Raw genomic sequence first — 22,137 nt, 5'->3', positions numbered from 1 at the left:
GCCATAAGCGTGAATTTTTTAATGATCACATTTTAAGGAACACTTATAACTATAAGCGTAGATCTCAAAATAATATTTTTGAAGGGTGTTCAGAGATATCAAAGGGGACTTTTAATGACATTTTTGTTTGAAGGGCACTCTGAGCTGTGCAATTGGATTTTGCCAAATAAATATTTTTCAGGGATTATAGAAGACTGATTTTTTAATAATATTTTTAAAAGTCACTCTGATCAATGAGTGTGGATTATTATAAAATATTTTTAAAGAATAATCTGAGCCATAAGCGTGGATTTAGAAAAATTATTTTTAATGGGCAATTTGAGCCCAAATCACGGATTCTTAAACAATATTTTTTGAGGGACACTATGAGCTATAAGTGGATATTTTTAACGACAATTTTTGAAGGACTCTTGAAGCCTTTAGTGAGTCAATATTTTTCAATGATTTTCTAAGCTTAAATGTGGGGCTTTAAAGAATATTTTTATGGATCTCTCACCCTATGGTTTGTGGAGGATGTTGACCGTTTGTGTGGGAGATACCAGAAGGAGCAGACCAATGGGTCCCATCTTCGGACTTCATCTAGACTTGGTAAAGATAACAGGTATTGCAAAGTTTGGTTCAATTCGGACATTTCATTCACCTCTATTTACAAATATTGAAAAAGTTTGACCTTTTGTGGGGGAGGTACCAGAAGGAGAGGACCAATGCGTCCCATCTTCCTACTAGATCTAAGCTTGGTAGAGATAATATTTTGTACAAAGTTTCGTTAAAATCGCATAGTCTGTTTGCATGTTATTATAAAATTAATTTTTATCACAATTCTGACCATTTTGTAGGGTATGTACCAGAAGGAGTGAACCGATATTCCAAATTCTCGAACATAAACTAAGTTTGGAAGAAACACATCTTAATGTGCAAAGTTTGGATGAAATCGATTATTCCCTTATAGAGTTATGGTGCGCACCAGCCCGACAGACAGACAAACAGACTGACAACGGACGGACATGTGTAAATCGATTCCAAATTTTCTAAAACGGATTTGGTCCAATGACACATTTGGTATAAAACCAATATTTGATACACCGTATCAAAGTGTATATACCTTCATTAGCCATAAGGATGAGGGTATAATGAGGACATTTTTATAAGGGGTTTTTTGTGCTTTGGGTTTTAAATTATAAATTTTATGGGAAAATGCGTAAAATCACTTTCTGAGTCGATTTATGCAGGTCCGTCCGTCAATCTGTCTGTCTGTCCACGTTAAATTTGGCACATTTCATTTATTTGGCCCAAGGACGAACCTTACTGAAACTGGGAAAAATCGATTCAGATTTCGATATAACTCCCATATATATTTTCGTCCGATTTAAGGGAAATGGCGCACCAAAGTCCATAAATATCTGCCGATTTGGACGAAATTTGGCACAGCGTACTAAATTGAGCCTCGATAGATGTGTGCTAAGTTTCGTGAAAATTGGTTCAGATTTAAATATAGCTCCTATCAGCAACGTAAACAGGATTTCATTTCGGGAGGGGCCCGGTAGTACAAAATGAAAAAATTCGCTGTTGGAAACTAAAATTTACTGTGAAAAAAAATCATTTCCCGGGCCCCCCGGGCCGCCCCCTGCTTACGTCCCTGGCTCCCATATATATTAGTCCGATTTATGACAAATGGTGCACCAAAGTCCCTATTTATCTTGTGAATTGCACGAAAATTGGCACAGTGTACTGAATTCAGTCTTGAATGATGTGTGCTAAGTATCATGAAAATCGGTTCAGATTTTGATATAGCTCCCATATATATTTTCGTCCGATTTAAGAGAAATGACGCACCAAAGTCAATAAATATCTTTCGATTTGCACGAAATTTGGCACATCGTACTGAACTAAGCCTTGAATGATGTGTGTTAAGTATCATGAAAATCGGTTCAGATTTAGATATTGCTCCCATATATATTTTCTTCCGATTTAAGGTAAATGGTGCACCAAATTCCCTAAATATCTTCGATTTGCACAAAATTTGGCACAGCGTACTGAATTAAGCCTAGAATGATGCGTGCTAAGTTTCATGAAAATCGGTTCAGATTTAAATATAGCTCCCATATATAATAGTCCGATTTAAGACAAATGGTGCACCAAAGTCCCTATTTATCTTGCGATTTGCACAAAATTTGGCACAGCGTACTGAACTAAGTCTTGAATGATGTGTGTTAAGTTTCGTAAAAATCGGTTCAGATTTATATAGAGCTCCCATATATATTTTCGTCCGAATTGAGTCTAGAATAATGTGTGCTATGTTTCGTGAAAATCGAAATGATGTGTGCTAGGTTTCGTGAAAATCGGTTCAGATTTAGATAAAGCCCTTCATATATTTCGTCGGATTTAATGTAAATGGTGCACCAAAGTCCAAATATGGTTTTTGATTTGCACGAAATTTGGCATACCGTACTTTCGAGGGAACATTGACATACAATTGTAAGGATACATATGTACAATATACACAAAGTGATGAAGGGTATCATATAGTCGGCTAAGTCCGACTTTACTACTTTCCTTACTGTTTTTTTATAGCCACATTTTCTGAGTCACATAGCTGCGATTCGAAAACAACCGCCCACTCTCCCCTCAAACTGCATCAAACCGATTGTTAGTAACATTCATTGTTCGTAACGATCATTAACATGCATTCCGCCATATGACAATCTAACCTTTGTCCGATCACTTTACATTTTACAGCTTATGAATTTACACGTCATTACAATAACAACAAAATATGAGTTATATTCTCAAATTGACTCAAACAAATTGGCTAGATTCGCAGCAGAATCAATGAATCATAAAAGGGACAAATAATTAATTATTCATTAATAGAGCCATATTTGTTAAAATAGTCGATTATGGCAAATAATTACTAGATAATAATGAGCAAAAAATATATATAATTTATAAAAAATACTAGGATTGTGTTGGATGTTAGGTGAAATTCGATGGAAACTCGTGCCTTGAACGTCCCAGAATGGAACAATTGAAGTGTTAATATTTTTATTATATTTAAGGGGACCCCCCACGTCCCACAATGGAACAATTGAAGTGTTAATATTTTTATTATATTTAAAACACGTTTAGAATATTTCTTATAGAATTATAATAGCCATTTTAAGGATTATTAGAAACACATGCGACTTGAATATGTCTTCAAGGATTATAAGGGCCAAAGTCCTTCAAGGATTCTTCAAGGATTAGGGCTGGATTTTGAAACAATATTTCTTCAAGGATAAACTGAGCTATAGGCGTGGATTTTGAAACAATATTTCTTCAAGGATAAACTGAGCTATAGGCGTGGATTTTGAAACAATATTTCTTCAAGGATAAACTGAGCTATAGGCGTGGATTTTGAAACAATATTTCTTCAAGGATAAACTGAGCTATAGGCGTGGATTTTGAAACAATTTTTTTTTTTTTTTTTGAACGAATATAGGCTTTTTAAAGAATATTTGTTAAAATGGTAACGAACATTCACTACGAATAATGTTTAATTGGTTTCAATATGTATTTAATTAGTTTTATCTGAATATAGAAAGGCAGTCAATTGTTGTGGCTACTATTATTTTATTGCATTATTTAAGTACAGCGATTTACATTTTAGATTTACAAAGGGCTGCTGTAAAATAATTAGCAATTCCCATTAGTTCGAAAATTACTGTCAGCATCTATCACAACTTATTCAGAAAACTTGCAATTAAATTCTAATATAAACAGTTTTATTTCAAAATATTATTTCACGTGTTTATTTTTCCGGTCACTACTAAACACATGTTTACACTTGAAATAATATTCGTTAAAAAAATACACGCCTTTTATAAGCATTGAAAAAATTATTATTATTTTTTTTTAAATACAGGACTTGGATAGCCCTTGAAAACATTTTCTTTACAAAGTACGCGTCTTGGATAGATCCTAAAAAATATTGTTTAAAGACTACAAGCCTTGATTGACCTTAAAAAATACACCTTGACCCTTGAAACACACATTCTTTAAAACAACGTCTTAAAAAAGGCTTGAAAAAATATTCATCTAAACTATCAATTCCTTATAAAGTCTTCAAAAAGTATTCATCTGAACTATCAATTCCTTATAAAGTCTTCAAAAAATGTTCGTCTAAAAACCCCTTATAAAGTCTTCAAAAAATGTTCGTCTAAAAACCCCTTATAAAGTCTTCAATATAACCACGCCCTTGAAAAAATAGTATTTATCACGCTCTTGAAAATATATTCTTTAATATAACCACGCCCTTGAAAAAATATTCTTTAATATAACCACGCCATTGAAAAAATATTCTTTAATATAACCACGCCCTTGAAAAATATTCTTTACTATAACCACGCCCTTGAAAATATATTCTTTACTATAACCACGCCCTTGAAAATGTATTCTTTAATATAACCACGCCCTTGAAAAAATATTATTTAATATAACCACCCCTTTGAAAAAATATTCTTTAATATAACCACGCCCTTGAACAAATGCTTTTTAATATAACCACGCCCTTGAAAAAGTATTCTTTACTACAACCACGCCCTTGAAAACATATTCCTTAAAAAATCCACACCCTTGAAAAAATATTCTTTAAAAAATCCACACCCATGAAAAATATTCTTCAATATAACCACGCCCTTTAAAAAATATTCTTTAATATAACCAGGTCCTTCAAAAAATATTCTTTAATATAACCAGGCCCTTCAAAAAATATTCTTTAATATAACCACGCCCTTGAAAAAATATTCTTCAATATAACCACGCCCTTTAAAAAATATTCTTTAATATAACCACGCCCTTCAAAAAATATTCTTTAATATAACCACGCCTGTTTTAGTCCTAGTAATAATTTTCTTAAAGAAACCCACGTCTGTTTAAGTCCTAAAAAAATACTCTTTAAAAAATACACGCCTGTGTTGACCCTAGAAAAATATTCCTTAAAAACCCAAGCCTGTTTTAGTCCTAGAAAAAATATTCTTTAAAAAATCCACGCCTCCGTTGGCCCCAGAAAAAAATGTTGTAAAAAATACACGCTTGTGTTGGCACCAGGAAAAATATTCTTTAAAAAATCCACGACTGTTTTGGCACTTGAGAAAATATTCTTTAAAAAATCTAGGACTGTTTTGGCTCTAGAAAAAAATATTCTTTAAAAGATCCTCGCCTTTGGAAACCTTAAACAAATTATTTTAAAAAATCCACGCCTCTATAGACCTTGAAAACATTTATTTTAAAAAATCCACGCCCCCATAGAGCTTGTAAACATTTGTTTTAAAAAATCCACGCCTCTATAGACCTTGAAAAAATTTTTTTAAAACATCCACGTCTCTGAAGACCTTGAAAAAATTATTTTCAAAAATCGACTTGTTATATAGCCGTTAAAAAACTTATTTTAAAAGAATCCACGTCTGAGGACCTTAACAAAAATATTTTAAAAAATCTACGCATCTGTAGGCTTTGAAAAAAATTATTTTAAAATATCCACCCATCTGTAGACCTTAAAAAATTCTTGCTTTATAAGGCCTTGAAGAAATATTCTTTAAAAAATTCCGGCCTTATTAGGCCTTGGAGAAATATTCTTTAAAAGTTCCATGCCTTAGCATGTTCAATTTTTTCCATCTAAATAAATTACAATGTCTCACCTTGACATTTGATCGAAATAAAATTTCTATTTTGAAAGGTCCATCAATCAATCTGCAGTCGCAACTGTCGAACAGTGTTTTATATATTGAAATCAGCACCTCATCATTTTTTTTCTTTTGTATAATTATAATTTTACACAAACCCCTAGCATCCATCCAATTTATCCATCGATCAATAATTTTCACAATAACTTCTAATTATAATATATTGCCATTCTAATTGTTGTTGTTTCTATTCTTTATTGTCTGTCTCATTTTTAGATAATTTCTCATTATTTTTTTTTTTTCTAAATAACGTCGATTGGAGATACCTGACCGGCAGCAGTCAACATTCGTTTTTAGCATGATAGAAGACTGACAACCATTTGTAGAGAGAACTACAACAACATAACAATAATACTTTTTTACAATTCAAAACAAAATGCAATAAAGTCACACGAGAAATATTTGTAATTGTAAGGAACTACAACAAACACAATAGACGTTTACAACTTGGACTTGAGAAATTTCTGATGCTAGAAGCACAACAACATTGCCGACAACAACGTCTCCGGCCAGCACCGCATTTTTTTCTTTGTTCCATTTAGTCGACAATAAACTTGCAACCATTAGCCACAACTAGCCGGCCAAGAGCGCATTACAAACAGCGCTAGCCGCAACTCAAACTTACAACATCGCAGCTGCCGACAACTTGAAAGACGTATTTTTACTGCATCGAATAAGGCACACACAGCAAGCACGTTGCAACAATGGATTCCACAGACATTGGTTGCACTTACTCAATGGATGAGAGTTACAAGTCGCAGAGTGGCACATCGCTTAATTACAGCACCGACATCAATGCCATCAGTGTGGACTTGCCTGTAACATCGGACGATGGGATTTCAACATGCAGCACCAGTAATGGTTTGAAATATCTACCACGATGGCCAGCGGTCAATTTACAGTTTCGTGATTTAACGTACAGTGTTTCGGATCCAAATCAGGGTGAGTTAAACAATTATTCTTTAAAAAATCCACGTCTTTTATAGGCCTTGAAAAAATAATCTTTAAAAAATCCACGTCTTTTATAGGCCTTGAAAAACTAATCTTTAAAAAATCCACGCCTTTTATAGGCCTTGAAAAACTAATCTTTAAAAAATCCACGCCTTTTATAGGCCTTGAAAAACTAATCTTTAAAAAATTCACGCCTTGTAGGACCTTAAAAAAATCTTTTTCTTTAAAAAATCCACGCCTCATATAGGCCTTGAAAAAATATTCTTTAAAAAATCCTCGCCTCATATAGGCCTTGAAAAAATATTTTTAAAAAAAATCCACGCCTCCTATAGGCCTTGAAAAAATATTCTTTAAAAAATCCACGCCTCATATAGGCCTTGAAAAAATATTCTTTAAAAAATCCACGCCTCATATAGGCCTTGAAAAAATATTCTTTAAAAAATCCACGCCTCATATAGGCCTTAAAAAAATATTCTTTAAAAAATCCACGCCTTGTTTAGGCCTTGAAAAAATATTCTTTAAAAAATCCACGCCTTGTTTAAGCCTTGAAAAAATATTCTTTAAAAAATCCACTTCTTGGCCTTGAAAAAATATTCTTAAAAAAATCCACGCCTTGTTTAAGCCTTGAAAAAATATTCTTTAAAAAATCCACGCCTTGTTTAAGCCTTGAAAAAATATTCTTTAAAAAATCCACGCCTTGTTTAAGCCTTGAAAAGATATTCTTTAAAAAATCCACTTCTTGGACTTGAAAAAATATTCTTTAAAAAATCCACTTCTTGGCCTTGAAAAAATATTCTTTAAAAAATCCACGCCTTGTTTAAGCCTTGAAAAAATATTCTTTAAAAAATCCACGCCTTGAAAGCCTTGAAAATATTCTTTAAAAAATCCATTCTCACATAGGCCTTGAAAAAATATTCTTTAAAAAATCCACGCCTCATATAGGCCTTGAAAAAATATTCTTTAAAAAATCCACGCCTCATATAGGCCTCGAAAAATTATTCTTGTTTTGGCCTTGAAAAAAATATTCTTTAAAAAATCCACGCATTGTTTAGGTCTTGAAGAAATATTTCTAAAAAATTGTATTTGGTTTTTGTTTTTATAGGAAAAAAGAAAATCCTAAACAACATCAGCGGCGAATTCAAGTCCCACGAGCTGACAGCCATTATGGGTCCTTCTGGAGCCGGTAAAACAACGTTACTTAATTTATTAGCAGGATTTGGGTAAGTAGCTATTAAGTATACCAAAGATCCTCTTGAATATATTGATATTAATTTTTTTTCCAGAATTTCCAATTATTCCGGTTACATCAACATTAACCGCAATCCCCGAGATCCTAGATTATTTCGCAAAATGTCCCGCTATATAATGCAAAATGATATTGTGGATCCATATTTCACCGTTATGGAGGCAATGATGTTGGCGGCCAACTTAAAATTGGGGAATGATTTAAACCAAACACAGAAGCTGGAAGTTATTGAAGAAATTTTAAATATGTTGCGACTGGAAAAGACAGCTAATACAGTGGCGGGTCGTTTGTCGGGTGGAGAGCGCAAACGCCTGTGTGTTGCCATGGAATTGGTGAATAATCCACCGGTTTTATTTCTCGATGAGCCAACGACGTAGGTGCCTCTTTGAAGATCATTTTGAGGAATATGAAATTGAAATTTTCTATTTTTTCAGAGGCCTAGATGATCTCTCCAGTTCCCAGTGTGTCTCCCTGTTGCGTCGCCTAGCCCATTCTGGACGCACCATTATATGTTCCATACACACACCACCTGCCAAATTGTTTCAAAAGTTTGATAAGGTTTATGTACTGGCTGAGGGCCAGTGTGTCTATCAGGGTAGTGTGGGCAACATTGTTCCATATTTAAAGGAAATTGGGCTGTCCTGTCCCCTAACCTATAATCCAGCTGATTTTTGTAAGTATTAAAATATTTGTTTGTTAAGTATATATTGTGATAATTAATTTAATTATCACTTAGCTTGTCAAATTAATTCACATGGTTATTATTGAGATTTTAATATTTTACGATATTTTCAATTCAGTCCTATTTAATAGACGATAATTAAGGGTATCGGTTTGTTACTGCTGTTCTACTAATATTAGTAGGTCGTTCAGTTATAAAGTTTTACCCTATAATTACAATATTAAGTGATCGTTTTGTTAACTGGGTTATTATTTTTTTAATTCATTGAAAAAATGAGATAGGTTATGGTTGGTACCCGATGTCATATATTTAGAATCTCAAGGTCAAGAAATGGGCGGGCCCCTTGTATATACTGAAAGCAATTCAAATAAATTATTGTTTGTTCATTTGAGAAATGTATTCATTAATGAAAACTCAAATCGAAAATGATTAAGGACTATTTACAAAGAAACTCCTAAAAGTATGCTCTAATTTATAGCTGTTTTATGTTTAACCCATATGTCGCCAATAAGGCATGAATTTTTTAAACGAATATTTTTTTCAAGGCCAAGGTATGGATTTTTTAAACGAATATTTTTTCAAGGCCAAGGCGTGGATTTTTTAAACGAATATTTTTTCAAGGCCAAGGCGTGGATTTTTTAAACGAATATTTTTTCAAGGCTAAGGCGTGGATTTTTTAAACGAATATTTTTTCAAGGCCAAGGCGTGGATTTTTTAAACGAATATTTTTTCAAGGCCAAGGCGTGGATATTTTTTCAAGGCCAAGGCGTGGATATTTTTTCAAGGCCAAGGCGTGGATATTTTTTCAAGGCCAAGGCGTGGATATTTTTTCAAGGCCTAATATAAGGCGTGGATTTTTTAAACGAATATTTTTTCAAGGCCTATATGAGGCGTGGATTTTTTAAAGATTATTTTTTCAATGCCCATGTGAGGCGTGGATTTTTTAAAGAATATTTTTTCAATGCCCATATGAGGCGTGGATTTTTTAAAGAATATTTTTTCAAGGCCCACATGAGGCTTGGATTTTTTAATGAATATTTTTTCAAGGCCCATATGAGGCTTGGATTTTTTAATGAATATTTTTTCAATGCCCATATGAGGCGTGGATTTTTTAATGAATATTATTCCAAGGCCCATATGAGGCGTGGATTTTTTAAAGAATATTTTTTCAAGGCCCATATGAGGCGTGGATTTTTTTAAGAATATTTTTTCAAGGCCCATATGAGGCGTGGATTTTTTTAAGAATATTTTTTCAAGGCCCATATGAGGCGTGGATTTTTTTAAGAATATTTTTTCAAGGCCCATATGAGGCGTGGATTTTTTTAAGAATATTTTTTCAAGACCCATATGAGGCGTGGATTTTTTTAAGAATATTTTTTCAAGGCCCATATGAGGCGTGGATTTTTTTAAGAATATTTTTTCAAGGCCCATATGAGGCGTGGATTTTTTTAAGAATATTTTTTCAAGACCCATATGAGGCGTGGATTTTTTTAAGAATATTTTTTCAAGGCCCATATGAGGCGTGGATTTTTTTAAGAATATTTTTTCAATGCCCATATGAGGCGTGGATTTTTTTAAGAATATTTTTTCAAGGCCGAAAGAAGGCATAGATTTTTTAAAGAATATTTTTCAAAGCCTAAACAAGGGGTAGATTTTGTCGAGGCTCTTACATGGTGTAGGTTTTTTTAAAGAATATTTTTTTCAATGTCTATATGAGGCGTAGATTTTTTAAAGATACATTTTTGAATGTCTATATGAGGCGTAGATTTTTAAAGATACATTTTTGAATGTCTATATGAGGCGTAGATTTTTAAAGATAAATTTTTCAAGGCCCATATGAGGTGTCTATTTTTTTGCATTATTTTTGCATTATTTTGTTTTTCCTTTATCTTTATCATTCCAGTCATCGAAGTTGCCTGCCGCGAATATGGTGATTATCACAAACAAATGGTTAATGCCGTGGATAATGGTAATGTCTATCGCTGGATGCCCAATGGTCGATACAACGAGCTAAAGTCAATATCACCCACAACATCCAACACCACATCGGGAGCATCCTCGGGAGCTTCATCACTTAATGAATTGGAAGAATTTGAAATGGAAATTGATAAAAATTCACTAAAATCCCACTGTTCATGGTGGCTGCAATATCGTATCCTCCTCTATCATATGCTGACAAAAATGTGGCGTGATAAATCATATATAAAATTGCGATTCTATATGAATATTATTTTGGGCCTGATTGTCGGTGGGATCTATATCGGAGTGGGCAATGATGCCAGTAAGGCGTTGTTTAATTTCGGCTTTGCCTTTACCATTGTGATAGCGTATCTATATTTGCCACTGATGCCGGTGCTGGCACAATGTGAGTAGAGATGGATCTGCGTTTTTTTTTTAATTTTTTAATGATTTTCATATGTATTTCCTTTTTAGTTCCCACCGAAATGAAACTCTTGAAGCGTGAATATTTCAATCAATGGTACAAATTGAGTTCCTATTATTTGGCCATGATCACGTCCCGCTTCCCCTATATGTTCCTATTGGCCGTCATCTACTTAACCATGGTGTATTTGATGTCAAATCAACCCTTGGAATTATTTCGTTTTGCCATGTTGTTCCTGGTGGCCATACTGACTGCCCAGATTTCGGATAGTGTGGGCATGTTGGTGTCATCGCGATTGAGTTTGGTGGTAAGTTAATGTCCCTCAAAATCTTCCATCGAAATATCAAAGATAACTTATTTTCTTCCTTCTGTAGAACGCCATGTTCATGGGCCCCGTACTTGCCGTACCCCTTATCCTATTGTCCTGCTATGGCATTGGCTATGGCCGTGACATATCGCCGTTTATGCGTTTCATTATGAATTTCAGTTATTTGCGTCATAGCATGGAAGCCTTGGTCGAGACTCTATATGGCTATGATCGTGCCGATACAATTTGCCCCGTCACCGAAATGCTTTGCCCCTTTAAAAATGCCAAATTTTTGCGTGAAATTTTAGGTTATGTCAATTTGAATTATTGGACTTCGATATTTTTCTTGGTGATCTATTATATCGTTTGTACCTCGCTGGCCTTTGTACTAATCAAGGATCGTTTGTCCGCATCGAATGGTGCCACAAATCGTATATTTCAATATGTCAATCATATTTTGGTGAAATATTTAAATTTCACCACCTATAAATATTGAGGAGGGGAAGTAGGAAGGTTGTGTTGAAGAACAAAATCTGTACAAAGTTTAGATTTAAGTAGCCTTGGGGTGGTAATAGCTTAAAAGTCTAAGGGGAAAATTGAAAGCATTAATATCTGTAGCCTGAGACCATACAAACGGATCAGGTTATATTGAAAAAAATATACAGGATAATTTATGTACATCGAAAATGGATTTATGAAGCGTGGCAAAAACTAAATTCAAGAAGCCGAGCCTTGGATGGCCATTGAAGTCTTATAAAATCCCATTAAAGGCTTATCGATGTTTGCATCTATTTGAATCCTCATTTATTTTTCAATGGGTCCTGACAATTTTCCCATAGGCTTCCTAGATGTAAGTCTTATTTTTTATAATTATACTAAGTATGTTTGTATGAATGTGTATTTTGGGTAACTTAGTGTGGGTAGATTTTTTTATTGTATCAACGAATTTAAAAACAAATTTCGCAAGGTTGCCGATTTTGCCAACGTGATATTAGTTATATAAAGAAAAATATATATTTTTAATACAAAAATTAAAAATATTTTTAATACGAAAAAAAAATAAATAATTATTAAAATAATTATTTTATAGTTGTCTTTATTTTTTACAAAAAGCCGAACATTTTGTAAAGAATATTTTTCTACAAGGCGTGAATTAAAAGAATATTCTTTCTACATCCCAATAAAGCGTGTATTTTTAAAAGAAAACAGTTCAATGCTTTTAAGGCGTGGGTTTTCTAAAGAATATTTTTTCAAGGCTCTTATAATATGTGGGTTTTCTATTTGTTGGAAGCTCTTATAAGGCGTGGAAGAATATTTTTCCAAAGCTCTTAAAAGACGTAAATTTTTAGAAGAATATTTTTTCAAAGCTCTTAAAATACGTGGATTTTTAAAAGAATATTTTTCCAATGCTCTTAAAAGGCGTGGATTTTTAAAATAATATTTTTCCAAAGCTCTTAAAAGGCGTGGATTTTTAAAATAATATTTTTCCAAAGCTCTTAAAAGGCGTGGATTTTTAAAATAATATTTTTCCAAAGCTCTTAAAAGGCGTGGATTTTTATTTTTCCAAAGCTAATATTTTTCCAAAGCTCTTAAAAGGCGTGGATTTTTAAAAGAATATTTTTCCAAAGCTCTTAAAAGGCGTGGATTTTTAAAATAATATTTTTCCAAAGCTCTTAAAAGGCGTGGATTTTTTTAAATAATATTTTTCCAAAGCACTTAAAAGGCGTGCATTTTTTTAAATAATATTTTTCCAAAGCTCTTAAAAGGCGTGGATTTTTAAAATAATATTTTTCCAAAGCTCTTAAAAGGCGTGGATTTTTAAAATAATATTTTTCCAAAGCTCTTAAAAGGCGTGGATTTTTAAAATAATATTTTTCCAAAGCTCTTAAAAGGCGTGGATTTTTAAAATAATATTTTTCCAAAGCTCGTGGATTTTTAAAAGCTCTTAAAAGCGTGGATTTTTAAAATAATATTTTTCCAAAGCTCTTAAAAGGCGTGGATTTTTAAAATAATATTTTTCCAAAGCTCTTAAAAGGCGTGGATTTTTAAAATAATATTTTTCCAAAGCTCTTAAAAGGCGTGGATTTTTAAAATAATATTTTTCCAAAGCTCTTAAAAGGCGTGGATTTTTAAAATAATATTTTTCCAAAGCTCTTAAAAGGCGTGGATTTTTAAAAGAATATTTTTTCAAAGCTCTTAAAAGGCGTGGATTTTTAAAAGAATATTTTTCCAAAGCTCTTAAAAGGCGTGGATTTTTAAAATAATATTTTTCCAAAGCTCTTAAAAGGCGTGGATTTTTAAAATAATATTTTTCCAAAGCTCTTAAAAGGCCATGTTAAATTGTAAACAAAGTAGGGGAGACTGGGGCACCTTCGGCACTTTTAGTTTAGAGATCTATATCTCAGTTCTTATTCAACATATAAATAAACTTTCTATATATAAATTTCTATACTTATATATATATATATAGGATGATGCATTTATATTATTTGAAGCTATTAATTGTTCAAGCCACAATCGAGGAATTCTACAGAATTATTTATCACGATTATATTTTTAAAAATATTATTATTCAGACATTTTGCATTCACATACATTGGGTATATTCTACATATGTTTCCTAACAGTTTCATGTCAATGTTCCTTCGAGGGAAATTGAACGAACTTAAATATGTGATCGTTATATACATGCCGCACTCTTCAAAATTTAATGTCAATCAGACACCCGTTCGAAATATATATGGAAGTTATGTATGTATGCATGTATATTTAAATCTTAACCGATTTCCACGAAACTTTTCACACATCATTCTAGACTTAATTCAGTTCGCTGTGCCAAATTTCGTGCAAATCGATAGCTATACAGGAACTTTGGTACTCCATATACATTAAATCGGACGTAAATATATGTGGGAGCTATATCTAAATGTGAACCGATTTTTACGAACCTTAGCACACATCATCCTCGACCTTATTTAGTACGCTATGCCAAATTTCGTGTAAATCGGAAGATCATAATCAATTCGGATCATAAATGCGACCTGCGCTTTGTTTACAATTTAACATGAACAGATGGACGGACGAACATGCATAAATCAACTCAGAAAGTGATTATATGCATATTCTCATAAGGACCCATGTGTCTACCTCGTTTCCGTTTGCCTGTTACAAACATATGCACAAAGACATAATATCCTGTACCACAGTGTGGTGAAGGGTATAAAAATGGAATATTAACAAATTGACAATATTGCCGATATATATGAAGGTGAGAAAATTGAGGACGATACCTTTTAGTATATCGTCTAGAAGAATTGCTCTGGCGATGTGTATCCGTATATGTTACTATAACTAGTAAACAATGTACGGGCCGTAGTTATGGAGCAATCGTCACGAAATGTGCCTGTAGGTTCGGCTGTGGCAAAAGACGCTAAGGACCCAAACATCACGAAAATGTACAAGGGGAAGGGCCAATATTAAGCGTGTCAAATAGACCACGACTTTTGTTTGACAAATTACAAATTTTTTCATATTATGCCGTATATATTCAATAGTTAACGGCACGATCCGGAAAAGTTGACACACTGTGAAAGAATTATGATTGATTTTAATCCCATATATATTCTATTGATGTTAAATGACATATATTGGAGATATACTGAAATATATACAGGATGAGATAAAAAATTGCAACAAAGTCAAACGCCATAATTTTTACATTTTTTTAAATTTAATTGAATGAAATCATAAAATGTCGGAAATATCATCAAATTTTAGAATAAGTTGAGATTTGTTGCAATTGGTCACCTTTGGCATGAATTATAGCCTTCAAATGGCCAATGAAACCGTCACACGCTGCCCGAATGTTGCTCTGCGGTATTTTGGTCCATTCCCTGCGATCGACCCTTTGGTATCTTTTAATATCAACCTTGCTTTCTAAAATACACCAGGCACAATAGTCCAACGGATTGGTATTCGGAGATTTAGGTGGCCATTGTGCTCTAGAAAGGAAGCGAGAAACCTTATTTTGTAACCATACTTGGGTGGGACGTACTGAGAGCGATGGTGCTGAGCCCTGTTGGAATGTCCAAGGTCTGCGGCCAAAATGTTTGTGTGCCCAAGACTTTTATACACACTCCAGAATATTTTCGCGATAATATTCGGCATTTATTCTGATGCCACGGTCGATTAATACGAGCGGAGAGCAACCATCGGTTTTATGGCGGCCCACACCATCACCATGGCCGGCGCCTGATTTCTGTTGCGGTGTAAGTTCGGCTTTACCGATATGTTCAGCTCACGAGCCATTTTTAGGCAACTGCGACGCGGGTTTCGATCAAGTTGCTTTTTTACTTTTCCAACCATTTCTACTGATGTTGCTGTTTTCTTCCGTCCACTTCCTTGACGTCGGGCTACGTTATCAGTATCACGGTAACGAGCGATGCTACGAGACACAAAAGATTTATTCACATTTAAATGCAGGAGTGCTCTACCGATAGCCACTTGTCGTTTTCCAGCCAAATATAAGGAAATCATACTATCGCCCTTGCATTCCATAAATAATCATTTTTTTTAATAGCTGTCGGACTTGTGGCTTAGAAATGACAGCTGTATGAAGTTGGTTGCAGTTTTTTCATCTCACCCTGTATCTACATATCCTTATGTGGTGTTCTATTATCATTAGCACACAAATAATGCAAATATGGTATGTATAATCTTATTATTTCGACCAATTGCATTTCCAACCTATGTATCTGTAAAAGGCTATTATATTTTTTACTAGCCTAGAAATGAGAAAACTAATATTTATCATCCGAAATATTTTTATTGGTTCCCAAAGTATTCTCCAGCTTGATTTATATATTTTCCATGGGACCAAAAAAAAACACCTCCAAAACATGATTTTGTGTACGTCTGTCCGTCTATATATATATATATATATATATACCACCCATGTATATTTTCGTCCGATTTAAGGTAAACGGGGCTCCAAAGTCCCTATATATCTTTCGATTTGCACGAACAGATATACAGAATTAAGTCCCGAATACAGACTAAAGTCCAGAATTACGTATGTTAAGTTTCTTGAAAATCGGTTCAGATATAGATTTAGCTCCCAAATATACACAATTTTTTACAATGTACAGAAGTTACTATAATTGAATGTTTTGTACGTTGAATTATTTCTGACAACCTCTTTTATATATTTATTCGCTCAGGACAAGTGTATTTAAAGAATTTTTGTGTTTTGTCCTGTATTTGTATTTACACTTGATGGTGTTCTGCATGTTCATGGGGATTTCCGTGCCTTTGAGATGGAAATCTGTCCCTACCTTAGCTCGTGTGTTAAGTTTCGAGAAAATCGAGTTAGATTCAGATTCAAGGTTGCTCAATTTCATGTCAATGTTCCTCCGAAAAGGCGACGTCTGTTAGGATACATATGTAGAATATACCCAAAGTGGAGAAGGGCATCATATAGTCGGCCCAGTCCGACTTTACTACTTTCCTTACTGGTTTTTGTCTTTAACATTTTAACTTCTCTTTAATAGATTTACTTCTATATCAAAGACTTCTACGATCTTTTTATAACACGTGTTTATATTATTTTTGAAAATATCTGTAGGCCATCAATACTTTGGTCCGCTAATTAAATTTTTATTTATGTTTTGTTTATCTTCTTAATTTATAATAAAATTTAACAACAATACAAATACGCAATGCCATAAATAATTTCTAGGCGTCATGGAGTCTGATTTGTAAATTAATTATTTTGTGCAAGACAATACCGAAGATATTTTTTTCTGAATATTATCGGTAATTACGCTATTGAAATCACATTTCTGTACAATTGAAATGCTGATTCAAAGATATTGCGTTGTATCTGCAAAAATAAGAAACCTCAAACCAGTTTTTGTGAATTTCAAAACAACAATTTATTCTGGATTTCTTGCAATTATTTCAAAAATCTATAACCAGAACTTTCGTAATACATATGGTATTTATAAGCAATGTCCAGACAATATTAGAAAAAACAACATCGCTAAAAAATATATACATTATACAAAGTGTGTCTGATACTCAAAAATTATATCGATTTGTTGCTACTGAGGAGATATAAATGTGATCCAATTTAATTCAATTAAAAGAAATTGCCGTAATGTCGGACATAATTAAATCAGGTTTATATTCGAAATTAAACAATCGACATTAGGAGTTAATTATTTCAGCGCCACTTTAACATGGCAATATCACTCTTGTAGAATAATTGATATTTGGCTTCAAGTCCGGTTTCCGTATTGGACTTTTTAAATATAGACAAATATTCAATTAAAACCAGTAAGGAAAATAGTAAAGTCGGACGGAGCCGACTATATGATACCCTTCACCACTATGGGTATATTAAACGAATGCGTCTTAACAGAAGGGCCATTAACTAGAAATTGGATGAACTAAAGTATGTGACCTTTATCTAAATGTGAATCGACGTTTCGTTTGTTGCAATGGGTCAAAATTATGTAAATCGATTTAAAGCAAAAATCAAAATGATCAATTTTGTACGTTGTGCAAAATTTCATGTCAATATTACAAACATGAGGAGTTTGGAAATTTGAAAAAAACTATATCCAAATATATCTAAATCGGAACCGATTTTCAAGAAATTTTACACACATTCTAGACTCAATCCAGTAAGCTATTCCAAATTTCATGCAAATCGAAAGATATATAGGGACTTCGGTATATCATTTACATTTTCAAGAAAATTAACACACATTATTCTAGACTCAATTCAGTACGCTATACCAAATTGACTTTGGTGAACCATTTACCTTAAATCGGTCGAAAATATAGATGGGATCTATATCCAAATCTGAACCGACTTTCATTCTAGACTCAATTCAGTGCGCTATGCTAAATTTCGTGGAAATCAAAAGATATATAGAGACTTTGGCATACCATTTACCTAAAATCGGGCGAAACTATATATGAGCTATATCTAAATCTGAACCGATTTTCACGAAACTTAGCAGAAGCCATTTCAGACTTAATTCAGTACTCTATGCTACAATTTGTGCAAATCGAATGATTTTCAGAGACTTTGGTGCACAATTTACCTAAAATCAGGCGAAACTATATATGGGAGCTATAACTAAATCTGAAGCGATTTTCTCGAAACTTAGCACACATCATTCTAGACTCATTCCAGTACGCTTTGCCAAATTTCGTGCAAATCGGAAGATATATAGGGACTTTGGCATACCATTTACCTAAAATCGGGAGAAACTATATATCGGAGCTATATCTAAATCTGAACCGATTCCAACAAAATTTCGCATACATCAGTGGGGACCTAATTCAGTACTCTGTGCAAGATTTTGATTCAATCGGACCAATATTGTGAGTTTGGTGCAATATTTACATTAAATCGGACGAAACTATATATGGAAGCTATATCTAAATCCGAACCGATATGCTCCAATTTCAATAGTGTTCGTCCTTGGGCCAACTAAGTGACCTATGACAAATTTCATCCAAATCGGATAATAAATGCGACCTGTACATTATACCCTCTACCACAGTGTGGTGAAGGGTATAAACAATTTAAACCCGCGCAATTCTCCACGCCATGTTTAGGCCTTGAAAAAATATTCTTTAAAAAATTCACGCTTCATATAGGCCTTGAAAAAATATTCTTTAAAAAATTCACGCTTCATATAGGCCTTGAAAAAATATTCTTTAAAAAATTCACGCCTCATATACGCCTTAAAAAATATTCTTTAAAACATTCACGCCTCATATAGGCCTTAAAAAATATTCTTTCAGAAATCCACGGCTTGTTTAGGCCTTAAAAAATATTCTTTCAGAAATCCACGGCTTGTTTAGGCCTTTAAAAATATTCTGTAAGAAATCCACGCCTTGTTTAGGCCTTTAAAAAATCCACGCCTTGTTTAGGCCTTTAAAAAATCCACGCCTTGTTTAGGCCTTTAAAAAATCCACGCCTTGTTTAGGCCTTTAAAAAATCCACGCCTTGTTTAGGCCTTTAAAAAATCCACGCCTTGTTTAGGCCTTTAAAAAATCCACGCCTTGTTTAGGCCTTTAAAAAATCCACGCCTTGTTTAGGCCTTTAAAAAATGCACGCCTTGTTTAGGCCTTTAAAAAATGCACGCCTTGTTTAGGCCTTTAAAAAATCCACGCCTTGTTTAGGCCTTTAAAAAATCCACGCCTTGCTTAGGCCTTTAAAAAATCCACGCCTTGTTTAGGCCTTTAAAAAATCCACGCCTTGTTTAGGCCTTTAAAAAATCCACGCCTTGTTTAGGCCTTTAAAAAATCCACGCCTTGTTTAGGCCTTTAAAAAATCCACGCCTTGTTTAGGCCTTTAAAAAATCCACGCCTTGTTTAGGCCTTTAAAAAATCCACGCCTTGTTTAGGCCTTTAAAAAATCCACGCCTTGTTTAGGCATTTAAAAAATCCACGCCTTGTTTAGGCCTTTAAAAAAATCCACGCCTTGTTTAGGCCTTTAAAAAATCCACGCCTTGTTTAGGCCTTTAAAAAATCCACGCCTTGTTTAGGCCTTTAAAAAATCCACGCCTTGTTTAGGCCTTTAAAAAATCCACGCCTTGTTTAGGCCTTGAAAAAATATTGGTTTAAAAAATCCACGCCTTGTTTAGGCCTTGAAAAAATATTGGTTTAAAAAATCCACGCCTTGTTTAGGCCTTGAAAAAATATTGGTTTAAAAAATCCACGCCTTGTTTAGGCCTTGAAAAAATGTTGGTTTAAAAAATCCACGCCTTGTTTAGGCCTTTAAAAAATATTCTTTAAGAAATCCACGCCTTGTTTAGGCTTTGAAAAAATATTCTTTAAGAAATCCACGCCTTGTTTAGGCCTTGAAAAAATATTCTTTAAAAAATCCACGCCTTGTTTAGGCCTTGAAAAAATATTCTTTAAAAAGTCCACGTCTTGTTTAGGCCTTGAAAAAATATTCTTTTAAAAAATCCACGCCTTGTTTAGGCCCTGAAAAAATATTCTTTAAAAAATCCTGACTCAAAAAGTATTTGTAATTCTTTTTTTCGATTTATTAAAATTTTGTTTATCGATTTATTTCCAAAAATCGATAAAATAAATTCTCTATCTGACCTCAGAGAGAGAGAGAGGAGAGCATCTAAGAAACAAGTTTTCATTTCAGCAACTCTTGCTTTGCTTAGACATATTTGGGAATGCCACCAGCATCGTTTACATTTCAAAACAGATACACCACCATAACAGTTCGCAGCTTTTATTTTTTGGCAAATTTCAGCCTAACATTTCGACAAGTTTATAAACAATCGTTGGTGTTTGTTGTTGTATTTTTCGGCGTGTAACAAGTATGACAATTAAATTTTTATTTTGTTTTATAATTTTATTTTCACTTGAACCATTAAAGGCCTTCTTTGAATTCAGGTTGTGTCGGTCAATCAGAGTGTATCAATTTAAGGTTCCTTTTATGCATTTAAAATAATTAATTAAGCGAAAATTTCTTCAGATAAATCAAATCGCTGACATTATCGCCGAAATTGCGAAAGTGACCAAGAGACCCATGAAAGAAGAAAAAAAAAACAAAAAACGAGCAATTCAAATTCAAGAAATCATCCATCTATTTGAAACAAGTTTAACGATTTTTTTCAACTTCTTTGGCATAACGTCCGTCTGATCGTCTGTCTGTCTGCCTGCCCATCAATGCAAATGATGAAGGTCTATTTCGAATATACTCTGTATTTTGCCAGCGTATATTTCTGTCTGTCGATCGGCCTCTCATCAGATATTTCTTTTGTATGAATGGTAGATGTGTGACTTATTTTTTCATTTTATTTTTATTTTTGTAATTATAATCTGCAATAATAGAAAATACTGAAACAAAACTCAATACAATTTTAGTCTTTTAAAAGCTGTCTCAGAGATCACAAATCGTTCGATCGATCCACCGAACTGCAGTTAAGACATCAGGAAGCAACAGCATTTTTGTTTGTGTGAGTAAAGTGAATTTTTATGATTTTATTTAAGATGTTTTAAAAAGGTTATAAACATAAATTTGTATAAATAATCAATAGAGTTGTGGAAAAATAAAATATGTTCGAATGGTATGCTGTGTGTGTTAAGTTTGGTCAGTAACTAATTTACGCATTCATTCATAGTTTTTTTTTTTTGCAAAGAATTTATCGAAAAAACTGGTGTTGATATAATGTGTGTGTGACGTGCGAGTTCGAATATGGATTATCATAAAAATAGCTTTTAAACACTTTTAAATGACATGAATTTTTTAATAAAACTATTCATGAATTTTTTGGAGGAGACTTCAAATAGAAATCTATAGATTCCATAAACAATATACAAACATAAAATATCTATAATATGGAAGATCTTTTAAATATCTATATATTATACCTCTATATAGGAAATGTATTTCAGATAAATAAAAAAATAAATATTAAACATTTTCTATCAGAAAATCCTTTAAAAATTTTGAAAATATTGACACATGTGTAAGACCATGTCATTCCTTTTTATACCCTTCACCACTCAGTGGTACAGGATATTATGTATTTGTGCATATGTTTGTAACAGGCAAAAGGAAACAAGGTAGACACATGGTTCCTTTTGAGAATGAGTCGATTTATGCATGTCCGTTCGTCTGTCTGTCGATGTTAAATTGTAAACAAAGTATAGGTCGCATTTATAATCCAAATTGGATGAAATTTGGCATGGCCCGAGGACGAACCCTATTGAAATTGGGAAAAATCGGTTCAGATTAAGATATAGCTCCCATATATATTTTCGTCCGATTTAATGCAAACGGTCCCTATATATCTCTCGATT

General features: G+C 33.2%; 1 protein-coding gene across 1 annotated transcript in view; it reads left to right on the top strand.

Moving 5' to 3' along the window:
• LOC133330011 (ATP-binding cassette subfamily G member 4) overlaps window positions 1-22,137 on the top strand; it is a 160,676-nt gene that overhangs the window by 32,079 nt on the left and 106,460 nt on the right. The window contains exons 2-8 of the mRNA XM_061538471.1: window positions 6,409-6,662; window positions 7,774-7,891; window positions 7,955-8,290; window positions 8,352-8,590; window positions 10,503-10,964; window positions 11,033-11,289; window positions 11,357-11,802. Of these exons, the coding sequence (XP_061394455.1) occupies window positions 6,425-6,662; window positions 7,774-7,891; window positions 7,955-8,290; window positions 8,352-8,590; window positions 10,503-10,964; window positions 11,033-11,289; window positions 11,357-11,785 (2,079 nt within the window). The 5' untranslated portion in view covers window positions 6,409-6,424 and the 3' untranslated portion in view covers window positions 11,786-11,802. The remainder of the gene's footprint in view (window positions 1-6,408; window positions 6,663-7,773; window positions 7,892-7,954; window positions 8,291-8,351; window positions 8,591-10,502; window positions 10,965-11,032; window positions 11,290-11,356; window positions 11,803-22,137) is intronic.

Source organism: Musca vetustissima, unplaced genomic scaffold (assembly GCF_032173495.1).
Source record: "Musca vetustissima isolate MV318-11 ecotype Yass unplaced genomic scaffold, APGP_CSIRO_Mvet_v1 utg2798, whole genome shotgun sequence".
Taxonomy (NCBI): Eukaryota; Metazoa; Arthropoda; class Insecta; order Diptera; family Muscidae; genus Musca; species Musca vetustissima.
This window is presented reverse-complemented; position numbering and strand designations above follow the sequence as displayed.